The 27,216-nt window shown below is 38.8% G+C and overlaps 2 protein-coding genes across 2 annotated transcripts in view; both read left to right on the top strand.

Moving 5' to 3' along the window:
• OCA2 (OCA2 melanosomal transmembrane protein) overlaps positions 1-27,216 on the top strand; it is a 343,821-nt gene that overhangs the window by 186,364 nt on the left and 130,241 nt on the right. Inside the window, exon 20 of the mRNA XM_062204569.1 lies at positions 398-502. Coding sequence (XP_062060553.1) covers positions 398-502 — 105 coding nt within the window. The remainder of the gene's footprint in view (positions 1-397; positions 503-27,216) is intronic.
• On the top strand, positions 2,673-2,999 carry LOC133769371 (vacuolar ATPase assembly integral membrane protein Vma21-like). Its single transcript, XM_062204568.1, has one exon. The coding sequence runs from the start codon at positions 2,681-2,683 to the stop codon at positions 2,984-2,986; it is 306 nt and encodes a 101-aa protein (XP_062060552.1). The 5' UTR covers positions 2,673-2,680; the 3' UTR covers positions 2,987-2,999.

Here is a 27,216-nt window from a genome sequence, read left to right as displayed (position 1 = left end):
AGTTAAAACTTTTCTAAGTTGGATCACAGTCAACATGAGTATTAGTAACTGAATGCTGAAGATGTCCTAACCCCAGAGCTCTGCTACACCTTTGGTGAGACCAGTGTGCATAGCCACAATATTGTATGAGGAATGAGTTACTCTGCATCCCTCACTACCAGGTTAATTGGCCTGGGCTTGGCTGGGAATTGCTCTCCTCAGTTATTCATGGTAACCTAGCTCAGGTTCCTGGTGTAGGTGTGGCCCTGGTTTGCACACCAGTGCCTGCCTTGGTCTTGGAATTGTAACATCCCTTTGATCCCTTCTGAGTCTCACATGTTGTAAGATTAGATTCTAAGTACCTGTGGTTTATCAGTACAGCTGTGGACACACTGCTGCTATTATCTGCTCCTTCCAGATGGTCCCAGAGGATAAGCGCCTAGCTGCCGCCATCATCCTGGTTATATGGGTATCAGCCTTGGCATCATCCTTGATTGACAATATCCCATTCACTGCTACAATGGTGAGTTGCATGTGCCTTAGTAGCTGAGCTGTGCTATAGCCCAGACCTGCTTCTGTGGAGTTTCCAGGTCTCTGCTACCTGGCTCTAAAGGCTATCTTGGGAAACCCAAAGTACATTGCTAATGGTTGAGAATTCCTTGACAATCTTTCTCCATTTAAGCCTGATATTTTCAACCTTATGAGTTGAATAAGAAGAATTTTCAGACAATTTTCAAATTAAAATGTCATTCTTGTTCTGGATGTTGGATTCAAAGAATGGTTAATTTGCACACATATAATTTCAGGTGTTTCTTTTAAGTGACTTCTTAGATACTCATCATTATCATATTCATTTGACCTCAAAAAAGGATGCTTTCTCTTTCATGCATCTTCTTTCCCTAGGTGCTTTTTTACAATCTTTTTCCCCTACCACTGGAAGTATTAAGGTGGAATCTTTGGCTGTAGCACCTGACATAGGGAAGCCCTTTTTTAGAGGTAGTAAAAGTTAAAAACCAACATTCCCCCCCAAGAAAAACAGCACTTCACATTAGCCTTTGCTTTTTTCTTAATCTTATTTTTGTTTTAATTCATACTTTCCTAAGTTGGTCTGGAAGAACATATTGTAGAGGGTTGAACTAGGTCCTGTGGATTGTAATTAGGTTTAATAGAATGGACAGTTAGGAATTAACAGGTCAGGTTTTGCAGAAAGTAGATCTGGACTGAAGTCCCAGCTCTGCCATTGTGAGAGCTAAGGGAGCCCTAGAGCTACAAAACCAGAAATCTGTGTAGCTCAAGGGGGCTGTTTTCTCCAAATCAGGTTGGTGCTGACCCTGGTACTTATGGGCTATGTAGGTTGCAAATCTACCCCGAGGGATGGACACTCAGAGAGCACCCTCTGGTGGGGGATACCAGCCTCAGAAGGGCACTTCAGTGGTGCCAGTACTTGAACTCAGGTGCTCCAATATGGGATGTGGGTATTTTAAGTAGCATCTTCTTTATAAACATATTTCATTTACAGCTATTGGTTTTCCTGTCAGCACTTTTTTTCACACATGTTTTTGTTGTTCTTGTGTTTTCATTTTCATTTGTCTAAGATATTTTCTAATTTCTCTTGTGATTTATTCTTTGATCCATTGGTTTAATATTTGTAAACTTTTGAAGTTTCTGTCTGTATTGATTTCTAGTTTCATTCCATTTTAAAATTTTATTTAAGTTATATAAGTTTTAAGTATTTCACATATACAGATTTAGGACCATAGTGATGCTTCCTATCCTAACCTCCTTCCCGCCCATGCTCCAACCCTTCTTCCTCCTCCATTTCCTATTCCCACACTTAATTTTTACAAAGATTTCTATTTTCAGTTTACTTGATACTCATAAGGTTAACCCTGCAATAAATAAAGAGTTCAACACATAGTCTGAAATAAAAAAAAAAGTTCCTCAACAGAAGAGACAAGGGTTGTAAAAAAATATTCAAATCTCAAAATGTCCATTTCACTGCAAAACATTATGGTTTAGGTTTTCTATTAGTTACTCCAGATTAGGGAAAGCATGGGATATCTGTCTTTTGGGACTGGCTTATTTTACTAAGTATAATGGTTTCCAGTTGCATCCATTTTGTTGTAAAAGACAGATTTCATTTCTTTTTACAGCTGAGTAGTAATCCAGAGTGAATATATACTCAGTTGATGGGCATCTGGGTTGATTACATGTCTTAGCTATTGTGAATTGAACTGCAATAAACATGGTGGTACAGATAAATGTTTCATATGCTGATTTCATTTCATTTGGGTAAAATCCAAACAGTGGGATGTCTGGGTCATATAATATGTCTATATTCAGATTTCTGAGGTATCTCCATAAAGTCTTCCACAGTGGCTGGACCAGGTTACATTCCCACCAACAGTGGACTAGGATACCTTTTTCCCCACATCCTCACCAGCATTTCTTGTTCATTGACTTCTGTATGAGAGCCATTATAACTGCAGTGAAGTGAAACCTCATTGTCATTTTGAGTTGTATTACCCTGATGGCTAGTGATCTCCATCATTTTTCAAGTGTCTCTTGGCCATTTGAATTTCCTCTTTTGAAAAATGTCTGTTCCCCGGCCAACCTAGATATGTCCCAGCCCAGTGGCTGCTGACTTCAGCGCCCAGTGCCCAGCTCCCAGCCGAGTGCCCGCTGCCGGCACCGCAACGCCATGGAGCTCCTTGATAAAGAGGCGCTGAACACACTGCAGCCGCCCGAGTTCAGAAGTGAAAATTCGCTAGCATCTACCCTGAAGACACTCCTGTTCTTCACAGCTTTAATGATCACTGTTCCTATTGGGTTATACTTCACAACAAAATCTTATATATTTGAAGGTGCCCTTGGGATGTCCAATAGGGATAGCTACTTTTATGCTGCTATTGTTGCAGTGGTTGCAGTCCATGTGGTGCTGGCCCTCTTTGTGTATGTGGCTTGGAATGAAGGCTCAAGTCAGTGGCATGAAGGCAAACAGGATTAAGTCAACATCACTTTTTGATAGCATTAACTTCATTTTTTAGATGGTAAATGCTATGGGGGCATTGATGAATTTCAATAAAATTGACAGAACACATGAAAATCAATCTTAAGGAGTCACATTTGACTATTATAAATTTTGATCCTTCTAATACAATGGCTTGTGTAATTTAAAAAAGAAAAGAAAATGTCTGTTCAAGACATTCGCCCATTTTTTAACTGGATTGTTTGTTTTGTTGCTGTTGAATTTCTTGAGCTCTTTAATAGATTCTGGATATTAACCCTTTATCTGTTGTTTGGTTTGCAAATATTTTCTTCTATTCTGTCGATTACTTCTTCATTTTGCTGGTTTTTTTTTTTGTTTTGTTTTTTGCAATGCAGAAACTTCTCAGCTTCATGTAATCCCATTTGTGAATTTTGGCTTTGATTGCTTGTACTTCTGGGGTCTTTTCCAAAGTTATCATCTACTCCCATGTAATGCAGAGTTTCCCCAATGTTCTCTAATAATTTTATGATATTGGGTAATAGATTTAGGTCTTTGACTCATGTTAAGTGGAATTTTTTTGTAAGGTATAAGGTAGGGGCCTAGCTTCATATTTCTGCATGTGGAGATCCAGTTTTCCTAGAACCATTTGTTGAAGAAACTGTCCTTGCTCCAGGGGTTAATTTTAGTTCTTTTGTCAAACATCAGTTGGTTGTAGATATGTGGATGGATTTATGGAGTTTCTATTCAGTTTCATTGGTTAACATGTCTGTTTTTGTGCCAGTATCAGGCTGTTTTGATCATACTGCCTTGTAGTATGTGTTGAAACTTATATTGTGATGGTTCCAGTTTAGTTTTTATTGTTTAAGATTGCTTTTTCTATTCAAAGTTTCTTGTGTTTTTTTCTAGATCTGAAAAAAAATGTCACTGGTATTTTGATTGGGTTCACATTGAATTTGTAGATTGCTTTTGGTAATCTTGACATTTTGATGATGTTGATTCTTCCAATCCATGAACATGGAAGATTTTTCCATTTTTTGGTTTCCTCTTCTATTTCTTTCTTTTTTTGTTTTTAAATTTTTAATTGTAGAGATCTTTGACCTCCTTAGTTAAATTTATTCCAAGCTATTTAGTTTTTTTTGTAGTTATTGTGAATGGGACTGATCTTAAAAGTTCTTTCTCAGCCACTCCATTGTTTGCATATACAAAGGCTATAGATTTTTGTGTTATTTTATATCTGACATTTGCCAAACTCGTGGAGCAGTTATAATAGTCTCTTGATATTATTGTCCCTTCTATATAGAATGATGTCATCTGCAAATATGGAAGTTTGACTTCCACCATTCCAATTTGTATCCCTTTGATATCTTTTTCTTGCCTAATGGCTCTAGATAAAACTTTCAGAACTATATTAAATAGCAAAGATGAGAGTGGGCATCCTTGTCTGGTTGTGGATCCTAGGGAGAATGCTTCCAGCTTTCTCTCAGTCAATGGCTTGTTGGCCATGAGTCTGTCATAAATTATCTTGATTGTGTTAAGGTATGTTCCTTCTGTACCCAATTTGTTTAAGGTTTCCACCATGAAAGAACATTGTATTTTATCAAATGCTGCCTCTGCATCTATTGATATAATCATATAGTTTTTCTTCTATTTGTTAATGTGATGTATCACATTGATTTGCGAATGTTGAATCATCCCTGCATACCAGGGATAAATCCTACTTGGTCATGATCTTTCTGGTGTGTTGTTGTATTTGATTAGCTAATATTTTGTTGAGGATTTTTGCATCTATGTTCATCAGGGATATTGGACTATAGTTCTCTTTCTCTGTTGTTTCTTTTTAAGGTTTAAGAATTAAGGCAATGCAAGCTTCATAGAAGGAGTTTGAGAGGATTCCCTCCATTTCAATTGTTTTGAATAGCTTGAGAAGAAGTGGAGTTAGTTCTTTAAATGTCTGGAATTCAGCAGTGAAGCTATCTGGTCCTGAGCTTTTCTGGGTCTTTATTACTGATTCAATTTCCATCTAGGTTATGCTCTGTTGAGGTTTTCTATGTGTTCATGATTCAATTTTGGTAGATTGCATGTGTCCAGGAATCTCTCATTTCTTCTAGGTTTCCACAATTTGTTAGGATACAGGTCTTTGTAGTAATTCCTGATGATTCTTTTTATTTCTGTGTTATCTGTTTTTATATTTCCTTTTTTATCTCTGATTTTATTGATTTGGGTCTTCTCTCTCTTTTTAAATAAGTTTTTTAAAAAAATAGGCTTTTATTTCACTGATCTTCTGTATTCTTTTTCTGTTTGTTTTCAATTTTTCTTTCTCCTCTAATTTTAATTATTTCTTTCCTCCTGCTTTGAGTTGGTTTGATGTTGTCTTTCTAGATACGTGAAATGCATTAATAACTCATTTATTTGGTACTTTTCCAATTTCTTGATGTAGGTACTAAAATTGCTATAAACTTCCCTGTCAACACTGCATCTGGGGGCTGGTGCTGTGGTGTAGTGGGTAAAGCCACTACCTGCTGTGCTGGCATCCCATATGGGTGCCAGTTCAAGTCCTGGCTGCTCCACTTCCAATCCAGCTCTGTGCTATGGCCTGAGAAAACAGTGGAAGATGGCTCAAGTCCTGGGGCCCCTGCACCCATGTGGGAGACCCAGAAGAAGCTTCTGGCTCCTGGCTTCGGATGGAACAGCTCTGGCCATTGCAGGCAATTGCAGACTGAACCAGTAGATGGAAGACCTCTCTCCCTCTCTCTCTCTCTCTGCCTCTCCTTCTTTCTCTGTGTAATTCAAATAAATAAATTAATATTTAAAAAAACTGCATTTGCTGTATCCCTTAAGTCATTTTTAAAAATTTTATTTAAGTTATACAAGTTTCATGTATTTCGTATATACAGATTTAGGAACAGATTTAGGGGAGGGACTTTCCCTCCCTCCTGCTCACAGTCCAAAACTTCGCCCCACCCAGGTTCCTATTCTTAATTTTTGCAATGATCTATTGCCAGTATACTTTGTGATCATATAGTTAATCCTCCTCTAAGAAAAAGAGTTTATCAAATAGTATGAAGAGAAGGAAAACAAACCAAATGAAAACGAAACAATACAGAAGATTGTTCTGCAATGGAAGAGATAAGTGCTCTAAACAGTCATCCATTCTCAATATACCTATTTTGCTCTGACACATTACATTTCAAGGATTCTATTAATTGCATCAGATTAAGGAAAACATATGGTATTGTCTTTGTGGGATTGGCTTATTTCACTAAGTATAGTGCTTTCCCGTTGTGACCATCTTGTTGCAAAAGACAGAATTCTTTTTTTTTACTCTATAGTGTATATTTAGCATAATTGCTTTATCCATCAGTAGTTGTTGGACATCTGTGTTGATTCCATACCTTAGCTATTATTAATTGTGCCACAATGAACATGGTTGCAGAGATAATTCTTTCATATACTGATTTCTTTTGGTTTGGGTAAATTCCGAGGAGTGGGATGGCTGGATCATATCGTAGATGTATATTCAGATTTCTGAGATATCTCCATACTGTCTTCCACAGTGGTTGCACCAGTTTACATTCCCACCAGCAGTGGATTAGGGTACCTTTCTCCACATCCTCACCAGAATTCATTGTTCGCTGATTTCTGTATTAAAACCATTCTAATTGGAGTGAGGTGAAAGCTTGTTGTGGCCTTGATTTACCTTTACCTGATAGTTAGAAATTCTGAGCATTTTTGCAAGGGTCTATTGGCCATTTAAATTTCCTCTAAAAAATTCCTGGTCAAGTCCTTTGCCCATTTCTTCACTGGATTTTTTGTTTTCTTGTTGCTGAATTTCTTGAGCTCTTTATATATTCTAGATGTTAACCCTTTATCATTTGCACAGTTTGCAAATATTTTCTACCATTCTGTTGATTGCCTCTTCATTTTGCTAAGTGTTTCTGTTACAGTGCAGAAGCTTCTCAGCTTGTTGTAATCCCATTTGTCAATTTTGTCTTTGATTGCCTTTGCTTATGGGGTCTTTTCAAAAAAGTCTTTGCCTAGGCTAATATCTTGTAAAGTTTCCCCCATGTTCTCTAATAATTTGATATTTTCAGGTCATTGATTTAGTTCCTTGATCCACTTTGAGTGGTTCTTTGTGTAGGGTGTAAGGTAGGAGTCTAATTTCATTCTTCTGCATATGGAGATCAATTTTTCTCAGCACCTTTTGTTAAGGAGACTGTCCCTGCTGTGTGGATTGATTTTAGCTCCTGTATCAAAGAGAAGTTGGCTGTAGATGCATGGATTTCTGGAATTTCTATTCTGTTCCATTGGTAGTAAGTCTGTTTTTTGTACCAGTACCAGGCTGTTTTGATTATAGCTGCTTTGTAGTATGTCTTGAAATCTGGTATTGTGATGCCTCCAATTTGTTTTTATTTAAAAGATTGGTTAGCTGTTTGAGATATCCTGTGTTTCCATATAAATTTCAGCAACATTTTTTCTATATGTGAGAAAAATGTCTGGTGTTTTTGAATCGTATTGCATTGGATCTAGAAATTACTTTTGGAAGAATGGACTTTTTTATGATGTTGATTCTTCAAATCCATGAACATGGAATATATTTACATTTTTTTGGTATCTTCTTCTATTTCTTTCTTTAATGATTTGTAATTCTCATCATAGAGGTCTTTGACATTTTGATTAAATTTATTCCAAATTATTTGATTTTTTGGTAGCTATTGTAAATGGGATTGATTTTAGAAGTTCATTCTCAGGCTTGCATTGTCTGTGTATATAGAGGCTGTTGATTTTTGTGTCTTGATTTTATATCCTGCTACTTTATCAAACTCTTCTATGAGTTCCAATAGTCTCTTGGTAGAGTCTTTTGGATCTCTATATATAGAATCATGTCATCTGCAAAGAGGGATAATTTAACTTCTTCCTTCCCAGTTTTTATCCCTTTGATTACTTTTCTTTCCTAATGGCTCTGGCTAAAACTTCCAGTACTATATTGAATAGCAGTGGTGAGAGTGGACATCCTTGTTTGATACTGGATCTCAGTGGGAATAATTCCAACTTTTCCCCATTAATAGGACACTGGCTATGGGTTTATTGTGAATTGCCTTGCTTGTGTCAAGGAATGTTGCTTCTGTACCCAGTTTACTTAGAGTTTTCATCATGAAAGGGTGTTGTATTTTATCAAATTCTTTTTGCATCTATTGAGATAATCTTATAATTTTTGTTCTTCAGTTTGTAATGTGATGTATCACATTGATTGGTTTGCAAATGCTGAATCATCCCTGCATACCAGGGTTAAGTCCCACTCAGTCTGGGAGGATGATCTTTCTGATGTATTGTTGCATTCTGTTGGCTAGAATTTTGTAAAGGATTTTTGAATTTATGGTCATTAGGGAAATTGGTTTGTAGTTCTCTTTCTATGTTGCATCTTTTTCAGGTTTAGGAATTAAGGTGATCCAGGCTTTACAGAAAGAATTTGGGCGTATTCCTTCTCTTTCAATTGTTTTGAATAGCTTGATAAGAATTAGAGTTAGCTCTTCTTAAATATCTGGTAGAATTCAGCAGTGAAGCCATTTGGTTTTCAGCTTTACTTTTTTGGGAGTGTCTTTATAACTAATTCAGTTTATGCCTTTGTTTGGGGTTTGTTTAAGTTTTCTATGTATTCATGGCTCAAATTAGTTAGGTTGTATGTGTCCAGGACTCTATCCATTTATTCCAGGTTTCCCAGTTTGTTGGCATACAACTCTTTCTAGTAATTTCTGATGATCTTTTTATTTCTGTGGTGTCTGTTGTTACATTTGCTTTATTTATTTATTTTTAATTTATTTATTTTTGACAGGCAGAGTTAGATAGTGAGAGAGACAGAGAGAAAGGTCTTCCCTTTTCCGTTGGTTCACCCCCCAAGTGGCCGCCATGGCCGACACGCTGCGCTGATCCAAAGCCAGGAGCCAGGTGCTTCCTCCTGGACTAGAACCTGGGGTGCTGGTGCTGCAGGCGGGGGATTAGCCTGGTGAGCCATGGCACTGGCCTACATTTGCTTTTTCATCTCTAATTTTATTGATTTGGGTTTTCTCTCTTCTTTTTTTGGTTAATTGATATCCAATGATGTGTCAATTTTTTCAAAAAACAGGTTTTCATTTTGGTGATCTTTTGTATTTTTTTGCTTCAATTTTGTTGATTTCTTCTCTAATTTTAATTATTTCTTTTCTCCTGCTAGTTCTGGGTTTGGCTTCCTGTTGTTTTTCTAGACCCCCCCCTTTTTTTTACAGGCAGAGTGGACAGAGAGAGAGAGAGACAGAGAGGAAGGTCTTCCTTTACTGTTGGTTCACCCTCCAATGGCCATTGCGGCCAGTGTGCTATGGCTGGTGCACCATGCTGATCCGAAGCCAGGAGCCAGGTGCTTATCCTGCAGTGCATGCACTCCTGCGGGTGTAGGACCCAAGGACCTGGGCCATCCTCCACTGCACTCCTGGGCCATAGCAGAGAGCTGGACTGGAAGAGGAACAACCGGGACAGAATCTGGTGCCCCTACCAGGACTAGAACCTGGTGTGCCGGCACCGCAGGCAGAGGATTAGCCTACTGAGCCATGGCGCTGGCCGTTTTTCTAGATCCTTGAGATGCGTTTATAGCTCATTTATTTGGTGCCTTTCAAATTTCCTGATGTAGGCACAGTTGCTTTAAACTTTCCTGTAAACACTACTTTTGCTGTATCACTTAAGTTTTGATATGTTGTATTGTCATCTTCTTTGTTTCCAGAAATTTTTTGATTTCTCTTTTAATTTGCTCTATGACTCTTTATCATTCAGAAGCATGTTGTTTAGTCTGCATGTGTTTCCATATATTCTAGAGATCCCTAGGTTGCTAATTTCCAGCTACATTCCATTTGTAGTCTGTGAAGATGCATGGTATGATTTCGATTGTGTTTTGGAATTTGCTGAGATGTGCTTTATGGCCTAGCCTGTGGTTAGTTCTAATGAAAGTTACTTGCACTGGTGAGAAGAATGTGTATTAGGCAACTGGATGGAAGGTTCTATAGATTTCCATTAGGTCCATTTGGTCTATAGTGTCAATTAATTATGCTGTTTCCTTGTTGATTTCTGTCTGGTTGATCTTTCTATTGCTGAGTTGGGGTATTGAAGTCCCCAATTATTATTTTATTTGAGTCAATGTCTGCCTTAGATTCTTAACATGTCTTTTAAATAGCTAAGTGCCATATAATTAAGTGCATATATGTTTATAATAGTTATATCTTCCTGTTGAATTGATCCCTTAATCATTACATAGTGCCCTTCTTTGACTCTTTGAACAATTTTTGTGTTAAAGTCTATTTTGTTTGATATTAGGGTGGCTACACTAGCTCTTTGGTTTCTGTAGCATGGAATATCATTGTCCATCCTTTCACTTTTAGTCTGCGTGCTTATTTATTGGTTAGATGTGTTTCTGGTAGGCAACACATAGATGGGTTTTCTATTTAATCCATTAAGCAAGTCTGTGGCTTTTAACTATAAAGTTGAGGTCATTTACATTCAAGGTCACTATTGATAAGTGATGATTCTGCCTTACCATTTAGCCATAAATATTCCTATTTTTTACTTTGGATTTCCTTTGTACTTTTACTGTGAAATTTTCTTCCTTTACCTTCTTTCATAATGATGACCATGTTTCTGTGTTTTGCACATCCTTAAGCATCTTTTGCAGAGATTGTTGGGTGGTGACAAATTCTTTCAGTTTCTGTTATGGAAGGTCTTTATTTCACCTTCGTTCATAAATGAGAGCTTTGCAGGGTATGGTATTGTGGGTTGACAATAGCTTTCCTTACTACTTGGAATATATCTTGCCATTCTCTTCTAGCCTATAGGATTTCTGTGAGAGGTCTGCTGTGAGTCTAACTGGAGATTCTCTGTAATTAGGCATTTCTCTCATGTACATCTTAGAATCTTTTCTTTATGTATTACTGTGGAGAGTTTGATTACAATGTGTTGTAGTGAATGTCCTTTCTGGTCATGTCTATTAGGAGTTCTGTATGCTTCCTGTACTTGGATGTCACTTTCTTTCTCCAAATTATGGAAGTTTTCTGTTATTATTTCATTAAAAAGCCTTCTAATGCTTTCTCTCTTTTCATGCTTTCAGGAACTCGTAGAACTCATAAATTTGGTCATTTGTTACTATCCTGTAGATTCCCAATAGTGTTTTTTAGTTTTCTAATTTCTTCTTGTTTTTTGTCTGACTGTATAATTTCCTGTTCTTTGTCTTCTGAGTTGGATAGTCTTTCTTCTTTCTCACCAGTTCTGTTTTTAAGGCTTTCCTTTTTATTTGTTCTATTGAATTATTCATTTTTATTTATTTATTTGTTTGAAAGTCAGAGTTACACACAGAGAGAGGAAGAGGCAGAGAAAGAGGTCTTCCATCTGTTGGTTCTCTCCCCAATTGGCTGAAATGGCTGAAGCTGTGCCAATCTGAAGCCAAGAGCCAAGAGCTTCTTCCAGGTCTCCCTTGTGGATGCAGGGCAACAACTTCACCTGCTACACCACAGTGCAGGCCCCTGAATAATTCATTTCTAAGATTTCATTTTGATTTCTCTTTAAGATTTCGATTTTGTGGGAGAAATTTTCTTTCATGTCATTTATGGATTTAATTAGTTCATGCATTTGCTTTTGATAACTTCTATGTAATCTTCTGATCAATTTTTTGAATTCCTTTTCTGACATTTCTTCAATCTCATCATCTTCACAATCTAATATTGAAATGTTTTTCTCTTGTGGGGGATCATGTTGTCTTCCTTATTCTTGTTTGTTGAATTTGTACATTTGTTATTCACCATATGTGGAGATACCCATTTGTTTCTCTGTTTTTTCACTGTGGCAGCTTTTTTATGATTTATTTATTTATTTTGAAAGTCAGAGTTAAACAGAGAGAAGGAGAGACAGGGAGAGAGATAGAGGTCCTGCATCTGCTGATTCACTCCCCAGATGGTTGCAATGGCTGGAGCTACACCAATCTGAAGCCAGGAGCCAGGAGCTTCTTCTGAATCTCCTACATGGGTGCAGGGGCCCAAGAACTTGGGCCATCTTCTACTTCTTTTTTTTTCTTTTTTTGTAACTTTTATTTAATAAATATAAATTTCCAAAGTACAGTTTATGAATTACAATGGCTTCCCCCTCCCATAACTTCCCTCCCACCCACAACCCTCCCCTCTCCCGCTCCCTCTCCCCTTCCATTCACATCAAGATTCATTTGCAATTCTCTTTATATACAGAAGATCAATTTAGTATAAAGATTTCAACAGTTTGCACCCACATAGAAACACAAAGTGAAACATACTGTTTGAGAACTAGTTATAGCATTAAATCAAAATGTACAGCACATTAAGGACAGAGATCCCACATGAGGAGCAAGTGCACAGTGACTCCTGTTGTTGACCCAACAAATTGACACTCTAGTTTATGGTGCCAGTAACCACCCTAGGCTGTCATCATGAGTTGCCAAGGCTATGGAAGCCTTCCAAGTTTGCCGACTCTGATCATATTTAGACAAGGTCATAAAAGACAGAGTGAGGATAGTAACCAATGATCCTAAGAGTGGCATTTACCAGGTCTGAACAATTATACAGCATTAAGTGGGGAAGAGGACCATCAGTACACACAGGTTGGGAGTAGAGCCATTGGTGGTAGAGTAGAGATTATGATTACAAAGGAATGAGGCCCAAGTGCACTAGACAGGGTCTAGAAAAAAGGACAGAGTCATTATTAGAGGAGCTAAGAAAGGTGCTGTCTAAGCTACAATTAAGTTTTCTGATTGAGAGGCAAGTAGAACCTGATAGAAGGGGCTTGATAATAATATGTTGGGCTTTAGGCCTTGTAAGTTAAGAGGCCCAGACCTATCTATCTCTTCACATGGGGTATATCCTAAGGGAGGTGTGAACCTCCTAGGGGAAGGCACTCTGTTGACTTTCATTACTTGGCTGGCCTGGGAGGAGAGCTGGCCAGGTAAAGGCAGGTGGCATCTCTAACAAGAAATATACAGTTCTGCCTTCAATGTTGCTGACCCTACTTGGCTGTCCCCTCAGCTGCAGTGGTCACTTTGGAAGTTGGGCTGAATGAAGGGCTTTTCAGCTTAGAGCCAATAAGATCTGTGGCTCTGACCTGGGCATCCTTCGACTCCAGGGCAGGTCCATTTCCAGTGATCCAACTCTTGGCAGAGCTGCCAGGGCTCTTCACAAGCTGACTTCTGCTGAAGCCCAGGCTTACCACATTGAAAGCCACTGCAGTGGACTGGCCTGTTGGGTCTCCTTGAGGGCAGATCACTGTACAGATCAGCCATTAATAGGCCTGCCACCCATTGCTTCTGATGCCTAGCTTTCTTTTCCTCCTGGTTTGTGTTCAAGCAGACCAGAGGATGCAAGTCAAGGGAGTGCCCATGTCCCATCTCTAATCTTCGGTGGCCTGAACTACAAGTCTATAGTCACAGGCATGTTCTGTAGTAGTTTTTCTAAGGTAGACAATGCCCATGAGGAAAATTATATTCTCACTTTAAAACTTTCTTTCCCTTTGGTCTGAAAGGGAGGTTTTTTTTCTACTTACTGTATACTTCACTGATGGCGAAGTGAATCTAGCTATGAGATTATTATTTAAGCTCTTATTTTGGCTATGCTATTACAGAAAAATGTTAGCCATCTCTTTTATAAGGTCTAAAGATTAAATTGTGTGTCCTACAGATTCCTTCATAATAGAATTAGTTTCCTACCTTGAAGAGAATAGAGAAATGAAAGAACAAGTTGGGCTTAGAATAGAGAAATGAGGGAGCAGGTCCTAGATCGCTTGCTGACAATAGCAATATCACATGAATACTTAGCAAACAGTTTCAACCATTAGATAACAACTTAAGAAAACATTTACCAGAAGTTCCAATGCCTTCTATAAATTTTCAGAATCATGTATTTGGAAACACCTCTTAAATATGTAACATGGTGTAGTTTGTTTAACCAGTAAACTTAAGCACAACCATATAAAATGTTTTTAGTTTCTTTCTACCAACACGTTTAAAACATATGATACAGAGATTCAGGTCACACAAATTAAAATGTATCTTTGATTAAATTTAGCAGCTTAAATTTATGGACAATCTAATCATAAGCCAATTAAAATAAAACTCTTAATAAAATTTCCCCATGTGGACATACAATATGTACACACATATAACATAGCATAATAGTCCAATATAGCAATTTTAATAATAGCTTTTAAAATCTTTAACTCTTTTTGTAGATTGCCAATTGATTTGAATTGCTTTTTGTTTTTAGTAACCTCAGTTAACCATACTTTCTCTCAGTTGGTACTGTCAATACATTATTGGCTTCATCTGTTTACAGAGCCATCCCAAAGTACTGAATACAATAGAAGTGGCTGGAAAAAGTCCATAGGAACCTATAGGAGGACAGCTAAACACAGAACCAACAACGCTTTAGTTTTATGAGCAGCAAATCATATATAACTGTGGATGACAAAAGACTTTAAGTTGCCATGTTTAAAATTATAAACTCATCAGCCAACAAGAGGCACTTGCTTACTTCACAGTATTTTTGAAAGCACCTGTAGGATTTTACAAGTATTTAACCCTTTAGGCCTCTGAGGCTTTCTCATTAAGATAACTATCATGTCTGGTAACACAAGATCATTAGACTTTAATTTTCAATCATTTGTATTAATAGCATTTTCCATTATAGAAACTTAAAATTTGGTACCATGTCACATCTTGAAGTACTTCTAATATAATCCAAATAGCCTGATTAGTTGGTGTCTCTATAAGATGAGAGACATAGGTCCTTCGATTTTTTTCAGTTGGGCCCAAACTGGAAAAACCAAAGTCCAAGATTTACTGGAAATTTTAGAGTCCAGATTGTTTGAAACTTTTATTTTTTGAATGCCTGTCAAGAATGCCAAGAAGGCTCAAAATCCAAAATATCTGGTTGAAATAAGATTCCTTAAAATCATGACATAACATAGACCAAATCTGATCATTGTTACAAGCTGATTATTCAAATCTTTGAAAATAAGCACATATTTAAATAACACATAGCTCTTAATAAAAATTCAGCTGTTTTTGAACAATTAGAATTTAACAGACATCAAGAGAACATAATAGATTACTTTAACACATTGCTTTAACAGAGCATCAGAGTTTAATTCTATGTCAAAGAGAAATTTAGCTTCCTATGATCTTTTGCTGTGAGGTTTCCTTCCTTTACCTTCTTGCATATTGGTGACCATGTTTCTGTGTTTCTGTGTGTAACACATCTTTAAGCATCTTTTGCAGGGCAGGACGAGTGGCAACAAATTCTTTCAGTTTCTGTTTGCTATGAAAAGTCTTAATTTCACCTTCATTCACAAATGAGAGCTTTGCAGGATATAATATTCTGGGCTGGCAGTTTTTCTCGCTTAGTACCTGGGCTATGTCTCGCCATTCCCTTCTAGCTTGTAGGGTTTCTGATGAGAAGTCTGCTGTGAGTCTAATTGGAGATCCTCTGAGAGTAATCTGACGTTTCTCTCTTGCACCTTTTAGAATCTTTTCTTTATGTTTCACTGTGGTGAGTTTGATTACAACATGTCGTGGTAAGGATCTCTTTTGGTCATGTTTATTAGGGGTTCTATAAGCTTCCAGTACTAAGATGCCTCTTTCCTTCTCCAAACCTGGGAAAATTTCTGCTAGTATCTCACTGAAAATGCCTTCTAATCCTTTCTCCCTCTCCATGCCTTCAGGAACTCCTAGAACCCGAATGTTAGGTTTTTAAAGAGTATCCTGTAGATTCCTGACAATGTTTTTTAGATTTCTAATTTCCTCTTCTTTTCTTTGGTTTGCCTGTTTCCTTTCCTGTTCTCTGTCTTCTAAGTCTGATATTCTCTCTTCTGCTTCACCCATTCTGTTTTTAAGGCTCTCTAATGTGTTTGTCATTTGATCTATTGAATTCTTCATTTCATTATGATTTCTCGTCACTATCACAGTTTCTTGTTCTACTAGTTGTTTCATTTCATTTTGATTCCTCCTTAATATTTCATTTTCACGAGAGAGATTTTCTATCTTGTCCATTAAGGATTTCTGTAGTTGAAGAATTTGTTTTTGAGAACTTCTTAATGTTCTTATCAATTTTTTGAGATCTGCTCCTTGCATTTCTTCTATCTCATCATCTTCATAATCTTGAATTGGGGAGTCTTTTTCATTTGGGGGCGTCATAGTGTCTTCCTTGTTCTTGTTACCTCGGTTTTTGCGTTTGTTGTTTGGCATGTTGGAGATATTTGATTTCTTCACTGTGTTGTTTTTTCTTGTTACACTATGGCTCTATATTGAGTGGACTGTCTGCTTTCGGTGGAGCCTTAGAGGCTTGAAATGAGTGTGGCCTGAGAGCTGTGTTTGGTTCCTCAGGGTTGAGGGTGTGTCAAAGATGACACTCCCAGGTTAGGTGTGGTAAATCTCTCTCTTTCTTCCTTCCTTCCTTTCTTTCTTTCTTTCTCTTTCTTTCTTTCTTTCTTTCTTTCTTTCTTTCTTTCTTTCTTTCTTTCTTTCTTTCTTTCTTTCTTTCTTTCTTTTCTTCCTTCCTTCCTTCCTTCCTTCCTTCCTTCCTTCCTTCCTTCCTTCCTTCCTTCCTTCCTTCCTTCCTTTCTTTCTTTCTTTCTTTCTTTCTTTCTTTCTTTCTTTCTTTCTTTCTTTCTTTCTTTCTTTCTTTCTTCAAAAGGGAAGTAATTCCGCACAGCTGAACAGAATTGGAGGTAGTTAGCAGGCAAATGATATACCCACAGGAGCCAGAGATCAGAAGCTCTTTCCCAAGGACCACACAGGGAATCTGTGCTGCCCTCAGTGTGGGCTCCAATTCTCCTGCAGTCTCCCACTGGGTTGCCAAGTTAGATCCTAATCTCCTGTTATTTCACCCCTCCCCCCAGAGTCAGGTTTTTCTGCTAGGCTCAGGGCTGGTGCAGACCTGAGGTCGCCCTGCTTATGACGTATGTCCAAAATGGCGCCTGCTCTTTGTCTTGCTAGCCTTTGAGGGGTGAGCAGAGAGAGAGAAACTCGTGTCCGTATCGGTCACTTTTTTTTTTCCCTCTCTCTCTTCTAGTTAGCCTGGTGAACTTTTCCCCAGGGAGTTTCAAGCCTTGTTCCCTCTAGTCTCCTCTTTCCGTTTGCCCGCTGGTGTCTCGGGCTATTGAGGTTCGTCTCACCTCGCGTTCCAGCGCTGGTGCGTTGAGTCTGCCGCTGGTGTCCCGAACTTGGGCTCCCACGCTTTCCACGCAGGTCCACTGTAAATCACTAGTTCCAGAAGAGTTTCCTCTGCTGTTTCTTCCCCTACTCTTCCTTGACCCTGCAGTATCTCCACTGTTATTAACCGGTGTCTTTCCGAACTATCAATGTGCTCCCTTCCTATTCCGCCATCTTGCCGCTCTCGCCATCTTCTACTTCTTTCCCAGGTCACAGCAGAGAGCTGGATCAGAAGTGGAGCAGCTGGGTCTTGAACCAGTGCCCATATGGACTTCCAGCACTGCAGGCGGTGGCTTTACCCACCATGCCACAGTGCTGGCCCCCACTGTGGTGTCTTTTATCTTTGTAAGATACCTTGTAGAGTGTCTGCTCTCAGTGAATATCTAGAGGCTCTGTTCATTTTTCCAGGGTCAAGGTCATGTCTAAGGTGATATACCCAGGTTTGGCATGGTAAATCTTTTTTCATCAGAGAGGAGGTTTACTATGCTCTGCTGAGTTCCTCTCCTCAAAGGAGACCAGTGCCTGAGTGCTGGAACCAGTGGGTAAAATATTCATCCACTCTGCCCCAAGGATCACCCAAAAGACCTGTGCAGTTCTCAGTGTAAGCTCACATTCCCCAGCAATGCCCCCAGCCAGGTAGCCAGGGAGCCCTGAGCATGTGGAGATTCCCACAGCGACTGCCTAATGTCCCAGGCACACCATGATCCCTCCCATACACCCTCAGTTTTTTTACGGTCCCTACACACAAGTCTCCCAAAGTCATAAGCACCCAGCCCCCATCAGCTCTCCCCATGAGACTCAGAAGTCTTCACTTGGCTGGTTGCTGTATGCAGACACAGGCTGGCATAGCTGTTACAATGTACAAAATGGTACCTATTCTCTATCAGCTTCTTACAGGACACAGCTGAAGGGTGATGAGAGAGAGAGAAATGTGCCCCTCCTTCTTTTTTCTCCTCTAGTTGGCAGGTACACTATCCCTCATGGGGTTCCAAGCCGGATTCCCTCTAGGATCTTCCTGCAGCATCATCGCCAGTGGCTTGGGCTGTTGCAGTTTGGTCTTACCTCATTCTCCAGTGCTGGTGCAGAGGCTCTTGGCTATGGGGGGGTCCTCTCTTATTTCCACTCTTATATTTAACAGGGATCACTTTTCAGTTAAGTTTAAATACATAAGAATAATTGTGTTTTAATTAAATAGTTCAACCAATGGTACTAAGTAGAATAACAAAAAAATACTAAAAGGAATAAAATAGTTGTTACTGGTCAGGACAATGGCTGATCAAGACATTGTTTCTCATAGTGTCAGTTTCACTTCTACAGGTTTATTTTAGGTGCTCAGTTAGTTGTACAGATCAGGGAGAATATATGATATTTGTCCTTTGGGACTGGCTTATTTCGCTCAGCATGTTTTCCGGATTCCTTCATTTTGTTGCAAATGACAGGATTTCATTGTTTTTACTACTGTATAGTATTCTATAGAGTACATATCCCATAATTTCTTTATCTAGTCTACTGTTGAGGGCATTTAGGTTGATTTAATGTCTTAGCTATTGTGAATTGAGCTGCAATAAACATTAAGGTGCATATAGCTCTTTATTTGCCAGATTAATTTCCTTTGGATAAGTTCCAAGGAGTGGGATGGCTGGGTCATGTGCTAGGGCTATATTCAGGTTTCTGTGGAGTCTCCAAACTGTCTTCCATATGGCTTTTAAGTATGCATTCCCAACAGTGGATTAGTGGGCCATTTTCCCCACATCCTCACCAGCATCTGTTGTTAGATGATATCTGTATGGAAGGCATTCTAACTGGGGTGAGGTGAAACCCCATTGTGGTTTTGATTTGCATTTCCCTGATTGCTAGTGATCCTGAACATTTTTTCATGTGTCTGTTGGCTGTTTGGATTTCCTCTTTTGAAAAATATCTATTTAGGTCTTTGGCCCATCTGTTAAGTGGTTGTTTGTTTTATTGTTGTGGAGTACCTTTATCTCTTTGTAGATTCTGGTATTAAACCTTTATTGGTTGCATAATTTGCAAATGTTTTTCCAATTCTGTCAATTGCCTCTTCACTTTCCTTACTGTTTCTTTTGCCATACAGAAACTTCTCAATTTGATGTAATCCCAATTGTTAATTTTGGTTTTGACTACCTGTGCCTCTGGGGTCTTTTCCAAGACATCTTTGCCTGTACATATATCTTGTAGGGTTTCTTCAATGTTCTCTAATTATTTGATGGTGTTGGTTCATAGGCTTAGATCTTTAAGCTATGCTGTGTGGATTTTTGTGTAAAGTGCAATGTAGGGGTCTTGCTCCATGCTTCTGCACATGGAAATCCAGTTTTCCCTGCACTATTTGTTGAATAGACTCTCCTTGCTCCAGGAATTGGTTTTAGATCCTTGATCAAACATAAGTTGGCTGTAGATGTCTGGATTGATTTCTGGTGTTTCTATTCTGTTCCATTGGTCTATCCATCTGTTTCTGTACCAGTGCCATGCTGTTTTAACTGTAACTACCCTGTAGTAAGTCTTGAAACATGGTATTGCAATGCCTCTGGCTTTTTTTGTTGTTGTACAAGATTGCTTTAGCTATTAGAGGTCTCCTGTGTCTCCATATGAATTTCAGTATCATTTTTTCCAGATCTGAGAAGAATGTCTTTGGTATTTTGATTGGTATCACATTGAATCTATAAATTGCTTTTGAGAGAATGGACATTTTGATGATATTGATTCTTCCAGTCCATGAGCATGGAAGATTTTTCCATTTTTTGGTATCCTCTTCTATTCTTTCTTTAAGATTTTGTAATTCTCATCGTAGAGATCTTTGACATCCTTGGTTAAGTTTATTCTAAGGTATATGATTGTTTTTGTAGCTATTGTGAATGGGATTGATCTTAGCAGTTCATTCTCAGCCAGAGAACTGCCCGTGTTTACAAAGGCTGTTGATTTTTGTGCATTGATTTTATATCCTGCTACTTTGCCAAACTCTTCGATGAGTTCCAATAGTCTCATTTTTTTGGGTCCCCTAAATAAAGAATCATATCATCTGCAAAGAGGGATAGTTTGACTTCTTCCTTCTCAATTTGTATCCCTTTTCTTTTCTTGCCTAATGGCTCTGGCTAAATCTTCCAGTACTATGTTGAATAGCAATGGTAAGAGTGGGCATCCCTGTCTGGTACCAGATCTCAGTGGAAATGCTTCCAACCTTTCCCCATTCAATAGGATGCTGGCCGTGGGTTTTTCATAAATTGCCATGTGTTGAGAAATGTTCTTTCTATACAAATCTGCTTAGAGTTTTCATCTTGAAAGTGTGTTATGTTTTATCAAATGCTTTCTCTGCATCTATTGAGATAATCATATGGTTTGTTTATGCGGTGTATCATATTGATTGATTTGCAAACATCGAACCATCCCTGCATGCCAGGAATCAATCCCACTTGGTCTGGGTGGATGATCTTTCTGATGTTTTGTTGAATTCTTTTGGCTAGAATTTTGTAAAGTATTTTTGCATCTATGTTCATCAGGGAAATTGGCTTTTTAATTATCTTTCTATTTTGCATCTTTTTCAGGTTTAGGAATTAAGGTGATGCTTGCTTCATAGAAAGAATTTGGGAGGATTCCCTCTATTTCCATTGTTTGAATAATTTGAGAAAAATTGGAGTTAGTTCTTCTTTAAAAGTCTGGTGGAATTCAGCAGTGAATCCATCCGGTTCTGGGCTTTTCTTTGTTGGGAGGGACTTTATTACTGATTCAATTTCTGTCTCAGTTATGGGTCAGTTTAGGTTTTGTATGTCTTTCTGGTTCAATTTACATAGGTTGCATGTGTCCAGGAATCTATCCATTTCTGATAGATTTCCCTGTTTGCTGGCATGTAACTCTTTGTAGTAATTTCTGATGACTCTTCATTTCTGTGGTATCTGTTGTTGCATTCCCTTTTTCTTTTCTGAGTTTATTGATTTTGGTCTTTTATAACCTTTTTTTCTTAGTTGGGTGAATGATGTGTCAATTTTGTTTATTTTTTTAAAACAGCTGTTCGTTTTGCTGATCTTTTATAATTTTTTTATTCAATTCTGTTGATTTCTTTTTTAATTTTAATTATTTCTCTTCTCCTACTAGTTTTCGGTTTGGTTTGCTGTAGCTTTTCTAGATCCTTGAGATGCATTTAAAGTTCATTTGTTTTGTGCCTTTCCAATTTCTTGATGTAGGCTCCTATTGCTATAAACTTTCCTCTTAACACTGCTTTTGCTGTATCCCATAAGTTTTGGTTGTTGTGTTGTTATCTTCATTTGCTTCCAGAAGGCTTTTTTAATTTTTATTTTGATTTCTTCTATGACCCACTGTTCATTCAGGTTCATGTTGTTCAGTCTCCATGTGTTTGCATATGCTCTAGGGATTCCTGAGTTGCTAATTTCCACAGTTATTCCACTGTGGTCTAAGAAGATGCATGGTATGATTTGAATTCTTTTGAATTTGCTGAGACTTGCTTTATGGCCTAGTATGTGGTCAGTCCTAGAGAGAGTTTCATGCACTGCTGAGAAGAATGTGTATTTTTCAAGTGTAGGATTGAAAGTTCTGTAGATGTCTGTTAGATCCATTTGGGCTATAGTTTCAATTAAATCTGTTGTTTCCTTGTTGATCTTCTGTCGGGTTGATCTGTCCATTTCTGAGAGTGGAATATTGAAGTCCCCCAGTACTATTGTATTGGAATCTAAGTCTCCCTTTAAGTCCCTTAACATATCTTTTAAATAAAACCATGCCCTGTAATTAGGTGCATATACATTTGTAATAGTTACATCTTCCTGTTGAATTGATCTCTTAATCATTTTATAGTGCCCCTCTTTATCTCACTTAACAGTTTGTGTGCTAAAGTTTATTTTGTCTGATATTAAGATGGCTATGCCAGCCCTTTTTTGGTTTCTGTTGACCTGGAATATCTTTTTCCAAACTTTTACTTTCAGTCTAATGCACCTTTGTTGGAAAGATGTGTTTCTTGTAAGCAGAAAATAGATGTTTTTTTTTTCAGCTTTATTTTATTTATTTATTTTTTTTATTAAACTTTTATTTAATGAATATAAATTTCCAAAGTATAGCTTATGGGTTACAATGGCTTCCCCCCTCCCATAACTTCCCTCCTGCCCGCAACCCTCCCCTTTCCCGCTCCCTTTCCCCTTCCATTCATGTAAAGATTCATTTTCAATTCTCTTTGTATACAGAAGATCAGTTTAGTATATATTAGGTAAAGATTTCAACATTTTGCCCATATAGCAACATAAAGTGAAAAAACTACCATTGGATTACTAATTATAGCATTAAATAGCAATGTACAGCACATTAAAGACAGAGATCCTACATAATTTTTTTTTCAAATTAATTAATTTTCTATTAATTCATTCATCCAGTCTCTGTCTTTTAACTGGAGAGTTGAGGCCATTTACATTCAATGTAGCTATTGACAAGTAGTGACTTTGCCCTGCTATTTTCCCAAAGATATTTCTAATATATGCTTTGAATTTCCTGTGATCTTTTACTGAGAGATTTTCTTCCTTTACCGTCTTTCGTATTGATGACTGTGTTTCTGTGTGTAACATATCCTTAAGCATCTTTTACATGGCTGCACAAGTGGTGACAAATTCTTTCAATTTCTGTTTGCTATGAAAAGTCTTTATTTAACCTTCATTCACAAATGAGAGCTTTGCAGGATATAATATTCTGGGCTGGCAGTTTTTCCTCTTAGTACTTTGGCTATATCTTGCCGTTCCCTCCTAGCCTGTAGGGTTTCTCATGAGAAGTCTGCTGTGAGTCTAATTGGAGAGCCTCTGAGAGTAATCTGGCATTTCTCTTATACATTTTAGAATCTTTTCTTTATATTTCACTGTGTTGAGTTTGATTACAATGTGTCGTGGTGAGGATCTCTTCTTCTTTTTTTTTTTTGACAGGCAGAGTGGACAGTGAGAGAGAGAGACAGAGAGGTCTTCCTTTGCCATTGGTTCACCCTCCAATTGCCACCGCAGCTGGTGTGCTGCAGCTGGTGCACCATGCTGATCCGAAGGCAGGAGCCAGGTGCTTCTCCTGGTCTCCCATGGGGTGTAGGGCCCAAGCACTTGGGCCATCTTCCACTGCACTCCCGGGCCATAGCAGAGAGCTGGCCTGGAAGAGGGGCAACTGGTGCAGAATCCTGCACCCCGTCCGGGACTAGAACCCGGTGTGCTGGCGCCGCAAGGTGGAGGATTAGCTTATTGAGGTGCGGTGCCGGCCTGAGGATCTCTTCTGACCATGTTTATTAGAAGTTCTGTGTGCTCCCTGTACTTGGATGTCTCTTTCTTTCTCCAAACCTGGGAAGTTTTCTGCTAGTTTCTCACTAAAAAGGCCTTCTAATCCTCTCTCTCCATGCCTTCAGGAACTCCTAGAACCCAAGTGTTGGATTTTTAATAGTATCCTGTAGATTCCCGACAATATTTTTTAGATTTATAATTTCCTCTTCTTGTCTTTAGTTTGCCTGTTTCCTTTCCTGTTCTCTGTCTTCTAAGTCTGATATTCTCTCTTCTGCCTCACTGATTAAGGCTCTAAACTCTGTTTTTCATTTGTTCTATTGAATTCTTCATTTCATTTTGATTTCTCTTCAATATCTCAATTTCATGTTCTATTAAATTCCTCATTTCATTTTGATTCTTCGTTAAGATTTCATTTTCATGAGAGAGATTTTCTTTCATGTCCTGCATGGATTTCAGTAGTTCGTGAATTTGTTTTTGGTTACTTCTACATATTCTTATCATAAATTTTTTGAGTTCCATTTCTTGCATTTCTTCTGTTTCATCATCATCATAATCTTGTATTAAAGTGTCATGTTCTTTTGGGAGTGTCATGTTGCTTCTTTGTTCTTGTTTCTTTGGTTGTTGTGTTTGTTGTTTGGCATTTGTAATTGAACTGTCTGCTTTCAGTGACCCTTTAGAGGCTTGTGGTGGTTCTGGTCAGAGAGCTCGTTCAGTTCTTTAGGGTTAAGGGTGTGCCTAAGTTGACACACCCAATTTTGGCATGGTAAATCTCTCTCTCTTTTTCTTTTTCAGTCAGAAGGGAAGTAATTCTGCTCAGCTGAGCTCTTCTCCTCGATGGTGATCAGTGCCTGAGTGCTAGCCCCAGTGGGTATAATATACATCTGCTTTGTTCCAAGGACCACACACAGGATAAGTGCAGTCCTCAGTGTAAGCTCAGATTCCCTTGCAGTGTCTCTCACTGTATAGTCAGGGCTGCCCAAACTTGTGGCATTTCTCACCGAGACTACTCACGTCTCAGCCACACCATGAGTTCTCCCACACACCCTCAGTTTTTTTTTTTCTTTCACAGTCCCAGTTCATAAGCTCCACACATTCACCAGGTCTTAGTTATTACTCCTCACCAGAGTCAGATTTTTCTGTTTGGCTGGTTGCTGGGTGCAGCCCTGAGCTGGCACAGCTGTTGTGTATGTCCAAAATGGCACCCGCTTTATCAGCTCATAGGCTTTTGTAAGGTTATTGGAGACAGAGAATGGTGTCCTCACTGTCCCTTTTATTTTTTCTCTTTTCTAGTTAGGCTGGTGTTCTTTCTTCCTTGGGGCTTCAAGCCTCGTTACCTCTAGGCTCTTCCTGCCACTTTTCTGCCAGTGTCTCAGGCTACTGCAGTTTCATCTCACCTCTCTTTCCAGTGCTGGTGCAGAGGCTCTCGGCAGCTGGGGTCTCAAGCTGCAGACGCCCGTGCCCTCCATGTAGGTCCACCGTATCCCTCAATTATGGAAGAGTTTCCTCTGCCATTTTCCCCCTAATTCTTCCCTGAGACTACACTATCTTCACGTTTATTGATCTGTCTTCTCCCGGACTATCAGTAGGCTCCCTCCCTATTCTGCCATCGTGGCTCAACCCCTTTAATCTTTTGAATTCCTTTTCCAGCATCTCATTATTCTTTTCATCTTCAGATTCTAATATTAGAATGCTCTTGTGTTTCTTTGGGGGTTTTGTTGTCTTCCTGCTTCTTGTTTCTTGATTTTCTGCATTTATTTTTAGGCATTTGTTGGTGTTTTCCTCTAATGGCTTTTATCTTGAACTATTCCTCTGTAGCTTACTGGAATGACTGCACTTTCAGTGAATACCCAGAGGTATGTTCTGGGTGTGGCCAGGGAGTTGTGGTCAATGTCCCAGTTTGGGGCGAGTATCCAAGTTAACACCCTTGGTGGGAATTTTAGATCTCCTATTGCTAACAGAAAGTGGGGTATGGTCACCTCTGTTGGTATGATCACACCTTCACCTCCTCTTCTCCAAGGTGATCATTGCCCAGGAGTTAACCCCTAGTGGGTGCAGTACTTTTCTGCACTGCCATATGAACCACAGAAGTGATCTGAGCAGTACTCATTCAGAGCATGGATCCTGCTGCAATGACCTGCCCGAGGCAACTAGGGAGATTTGAGTGTGTGCAGCTGCACGCAGTGATGGCCCAAAGACCCAGGCACACCCTGTGCCTGCTTGTACAGTAACAGAGTCCTCACATTCTCAGCACACAGGGCTCCTACCTAGTTGCTGGATGAAGAGCACCCACTGCACCCCACAAGCCTGTCTGATCCACAGAGAGGCAGATGTTCCCCAAGCCAGCTGTTGGTGGATGCTCCACCTAGGCAGCTTGAGCCCAGGACCCTGTGATGTATTTGAAGGCTGTGGTGCCACACAGTCTTATATGGGTGCCCAGCCCCCTGTCAATCATCTCAGCTAGTCTCAAATTCAGTGGTGGAGCGCAGATTTTTCTTCTGCTAGAATGTCTGGATTACACATGCACATAAGAACCACTGGTGGAATCTTGCCCTCTCCCTGCTGTTGCCACCAATAATGCTGAGAAGATGGTGTCCTGTCTTAGCAAGTTGATTTGTGCATGCACAAAGGCTCCTGCAGTTGCTGCTTAATCTCCCAAAGGTTGCCCCGCCCCCTCTCAACCAGGTGCGGGGCTCTACTGTGGGGAGGATGGGGTGAGAGAAATGTTTTCCTTTTACTTCCACTGGGTCTTTGGGTACCCTCTAGCCCCTTGGGCTCCAGGATAGACTCACCAAGCTCTCCTTCTGGCTACATCACTACGGGTTGTTGCTCTGCTTTCACCTCTGTCTCCAAGCTGGAGCTTTCTCCTGTGCTCTGCTGCTAGAATCGTGTGTTATGTTCATGCTGTGTTTCTGTACCTTGCACACAGGTCCATGGCGTTCCTCTTCCATCTGCAGAATTTCCACTGGGGTTTTCTCTCTCTTTCCTGAGAATGCACTTCCTACACTTTTTTTTTTACTCCTTAACCCTAGCCTAGTTCATTACACCATTTCCTATTCTGCCATCTTGGATTCCACACTGCCTCCCATTCCATTTTTATAGGAAGAATAGTTTTTATTGTTGTATCTTTTAAATTTTATTGACATTCTTTTTGTGATCTAGCAGAATATTTCATGTACAGTTTAGAAGACTGTATTTTTTTATTGTTGGGCAGAATGTTCTCTATATATCTGTTAGGTCTAATTGGTTTACAGTATTTTTAAAGTACTATATTTCATATTGATATTATGTTCTGTGAATTATTAGAAGCAGAATATTATAATCTCCATTATTGTAGAAATGTCTCTTTTTTCTTTCAGTTATGTCAGTTTTTGCTGCATATATTTTGGGATTCTATTTTAAGTATATATAGTTACATTTTTTATATCTCCTTTTTGTGTTGAGCCTTATATAAATATATAATGTCCTTATTTGTCTCTTGTACTCCTTGTTTTAAATTTTGCTTTGCCTGATAGTAATGTAGCCACAAATGTTGTTTTGGTTACTACTCACATGGAATAAGGTTTTTTATACTTTTATGCTTAATTTAACCACTTTGCATCTTCGTAGTTAATATGTGTTTCTTACTAACAGTATATGGAAAAATGGGTTCACTTTTTTTTTTAAGATTTATTTATTTGAAAGGTAGAGTTACAGAGAGAGAGAGAGGGAGAGATAGAGAGAGATATCTTCCATCTGTTGATTCACCCCTCAAG

This window comes from Lepus europaeus, chromosome 11 (assembly GCF_033115175.1).
Source record: "Lepus europaeus isolate LE1 chromosome 11, mLepTim1.pri, whole genome shotgun sequence".
Classification (NCBI taxonomy): Eukaryota; Metazoa; Chordata; class Mammalia; order Lagomorpha; family Leporidae; genus Lepus; species Lepus europaeus.
The sequence above is the reverse complement of the archived record's forward strand: the minus strand, read 5'-3'. Positions and strand labels throughout refer to the sequence as shown.